The 3,583-nt window shown below is 55.0% G+C and overlaps 1 protein-coding gene across 1 annotated transcript in view; it reads right to left on the minus strand.

Annotated features, from left to right (window-relative positions):
- Positions 1–3,583, minus strand: part of Deaf1 (DEAF1 transcription factor) — a 53,700-nt gene that overhangs the window by 43,805 nt on the left and 6,312 nt on the right. The window contains exons 2-5 of the mRNA XM_013033347.1: positions 3,175–3,272; positions 2,099–2,228; positions 1,284–1,430; positions 707–846 (exon numbers count right to left, since the gene is read on the minus strand). Of these exons, the coding sequence (XP_012888801.1) occupies positions 707–846; positions 1,284–1,430; positions 2,099–2,228; positions 3,175–3,272 (515 nt within the window). The remainder of the gene's footprint in view (positions 1–706; positions 847–1,283; positions 1,431–2,098; positions 2,229–3,174; positions 3,273–3,583) is intronic.

A 3,583-nucleotide genomic window follows, 5' to 3' on the forward strand; every position in this document is an offset into this window, starting at 1 on the left:
TGGCTTTTTTCTTTTTGCTTATGTGGTGCTGAGGAATTGAACCCAGGGCCTCATGCATGCAAGGCAAGCACTCTACCACTGAGCCACCTTCCCAGCCAGTCTGTGAGACTCTTATCTCCAATAAACCACTCAGAAAACTGGAAGTGGTGCTGTGGCTCAAGTGGTAGAGCGCTCACCTTGAGCTGAAGAGCTGAGGGAAAGCACCCAGGCCCAGAGTTCAAGCCCCACGACCGACCAAAAAACAAAAACAAACAAACAAAGCAAATACACTATACAATTTGTGGGTAGAGATAAGAGGAAAAGACTGGGAGTTAATGAGGGAAGGGGTGTCACAATCCAAAGAGAAATGTACCCTTTACCTGATTTATGTAACTGTAACTCTGCATCACCTTTATTATATCAATTTAAAAAAACACAAACGTGTCCCCTTTCTTAGGAGTAAAGTAGGGCAGAGAAGACAAGCATCTTACACAGTCACAGACAGATGCCCTGGCTTTGCTGCCTCTCTTCTGTGTCCAGCATTTCCTTTTCCTGGGCCTCATGATGTACCCCCTCAGCAACCCTCTGGGGTTACCCGCACCACATCTCCTGGAAAGCCAGTAATGCACCCATGGCCACATGGACCTTGCCTGAGCCAGCGCGCCTCCCCCTGGAGGGTCCGGGTGGCTCTGCAGTCATGCGGCTGCAGGGCCGCACCTGGCCGTACCTGGATGAGGCACTGGAGAGGTCTGCCCGCGTAGCGGATACTCCTCTTCCAGTCTTTGCTGCTGGCTCTTCCTGCCATGGCCTCGAACTCCGTGGGGCTGTACCAGTTCTCCCCCTGCTTGATGCATCGGCCGCGGCCGCCTGAAACAGAAGTGACCCTGTCATTACGCCTCCTCACAGCTGAGAGCTGGCCGCCACCAGCCCTTCCTCCACCGTGTCTCCTTCTCCACTGCCCTCCTGGCTGCCCCCGTCCTACCTGACTGCTAATCTCACTGACACCAAGGTCACCCCAGAAGCACCTGGGGTGGCCTCCCAGCCACGTCCAGTCAGCACCAGCTCGTCACGGCCCGCGGCTGTCCACTCCCCATAATCCCTGTGCGAGCCCCGTGGGAAACATGCCCCATGCTACCTTTCTCCTACTTTCTCTCTCTCCCAGAGCCACCATGACCCAGAATTCACCCCCAGGCCCCCCGCCGCGGCCAAGGCCTTCGATGGGCTGGGTTTCAACCATGGAGGCTGGAGGTCTCGCGCCGTTCCCTCTCCTCAGTGCGTTTAGGTTTCCTGGGCGGCGGCCTCACCTGAGCCGAGCCTGCTCTTGTAGAGCGTGCCGCTGATGTTCCGGCAGCGCACAGGCAGCTCACTGCCGTACACCGAAGGGTCCCAGTTGTACTTGGTGCCACCCTTCTCCTGGCCTGGTGCCAACGGGGTCGGAGGAGACTGAGGACCTGCACAAAGAGAGGCCGTGAGGCCCCTGTCACCCGGGCAGACAGGATGCCAGCTCACATCTGCCCTCCTTTCCTGCGGGTACACAGATGGTTTAGTACAACAGCACCACCCCTTCCCTGCGGGCAACGCTCTCTCTGCCCAGAGAACTCCTGCCGGGCTCCCTAAGTCAATATTTGGTTTCCAAACTTACTACAAAAAACAAATAAGCAGCCAGGTGCTGGTGGCTCACACCTGTCATCCTAGCTACTCAGGAGGCTGACATCTGAGGATCACATTCAAAGACAGCCCAGGCAAGAAAGTCCATAAGACTTTTTTTATTTTTTGGTCAGTCATGGGGCCTGAACTCAGGGCCTGGGCGCTGTCCCTCAGCTCTTCAGTGCCACTTCCAGCTTTTTCTGTTTATGTGGTGCTGAGGAATCGAGCCCAGGACCTCATGCATGCAAAGCAAGCACTCTACCTCTGAGCCACCTTCCCAGCCCCTCCATGAGACTCTTATCCCCAATTAACCACCTTTAGAAAACTAAAAGTGGAGATGTGGCTCAAAGTGGCAGTGCTAGGCTTGAGCAAAAGAGCGCAGGGACAGTGCCCAGGCCCTCAGTTTAAGCCCCACAGCTGACAAACAAAAAAACAACAGAAAAACTCAAATCAGCTGCGGAGGGCTCGGTACCTGGGGTGAGCGGGGCTGCGGGGCCCTTCAGCCCAGTTGTCTCCACGATGCTCCCGTCTGTGTGGACTACGATCAGCGTGGCCTTCTCTGTGTTCAGGCTGTCCCCAATCTGAAGAGCTGTCCTACCAGACTAGAAAGAAGAACATCTCTGTTGGTCAGCTCCTAGATATCAGGCATGTCACTCAGCCCAATGGGATGAGGCCCTTGCCGCTTATAACCAGAAAATCCAAGCCAGGCCTCCCACATCCTCTCCAGATATGTTCTCAAGAGACTTACAGACAGAACCAAGAACAAGAAAGACCCATGCCAAAGTGGCTGCTGATCTGTCAAAGCAAAAACACCCCCATGCTCCACAAACACAGCAACTTTCTGGGGAATGTGCCCACTAGCACCTGCGCCAGGAAGGAAAGCCTGTCTACTGATCCCGGGCACCCACAGGCAGCAGGCTAACATGGTGGGGCTGTAAATGACTTCTGCATTGGGGCACAGAAGCCATATGAACAGTGATGGGCAGCAAGGCCTGCCATAGTGCATTGTGGGTATGAGCTGTAAGCCCAGGAGAACCGAGGGAAGCAAGACTCGGGTCTGTCTGTGAGTCTATGGAGTGTTATGAACACGTCAGGCAGTTCTAGCACTGGCAGATCAACATTGGGTAGAGAGCAACCTGAGCTAGATGGAGACTGGAAGGCCATTTGTTGAGGGTGATCCCAACCTGTCAGCCCCAACAGCTCCCCTGTCTCCCTACAACCTCCCAGAAGCCAGGTTGGCTCTGCATCATCCTCAAACGGTGAAGCACAGTGAGGACAAAACCGTAAGCCCTTGTGTAGAACCCCGTCTGGCATGCCACAGGAAACTCATCTCTGCTCTGATCTTTCCTGTATGGCACAGTCCCAAGGCTCCTGAGAGCGAGGAAGGCCCCACACACCCTCCACCCACCTAAACAGTGCAGATACGCGTGCACACTAGACCCTGAAATGGTCTTTAAGGACTAGAAATGCTTCCTGGAGCTGTATGAAGCAGCCACAGTGCCAAGGGCAGGACCAGCAGCCCTGGACCGCACCCTGGCAACTTCTTACCAGAACGTGCCCTGAGATGGACGCTGCGTTTGCCACTGACGTTGTGAAGACGTTGTCTGCAGAGGACCCGACGTTGGCCACGGTCACTGTGGTCACTTCTGCAACACAAGGAACCAGACTTTACATAGGGTAAAGAAAAAACACAAGGGCTGGGAAGGCGGCTCAGTGGTAGAGCGCTTGCCCTACACGCATGAGGTCCTGGGTTCGATTCCTCAGCACCACATAAGCAGAAAAAGCCAGAAGTGCTGGGCGCTGGTGGCTCACGCCTGTAATCCTAGCTACTCAGGAGGCTGAGATCTGAGGATCACCGTTCAAAGCCAGCCCGGGCAGGAGAGACCGTGAGACTCCTATCTCCAATAAACCACCAGAAAACCGGAAGTGGTGCTGTGGCTCAAGTGGTAGAGCGCTA

The sequence above is a fragment of the Dipodomys ordii genome, unplaced genomic scaffold (genome assembly GCF_000151885.1).
Source record: "Dipodomys ordii isolate 6190 unplaced genomic scaffold, Dord_2.0 Scaffold166, whole genome shotgun sequence".
NCBI classification, from domain to species: Eukaryota; Metazoa; Chordata; class Mammalia; order Rodentia; family Heteromyidae; genus Dipodomys; species Dipodomys ordii.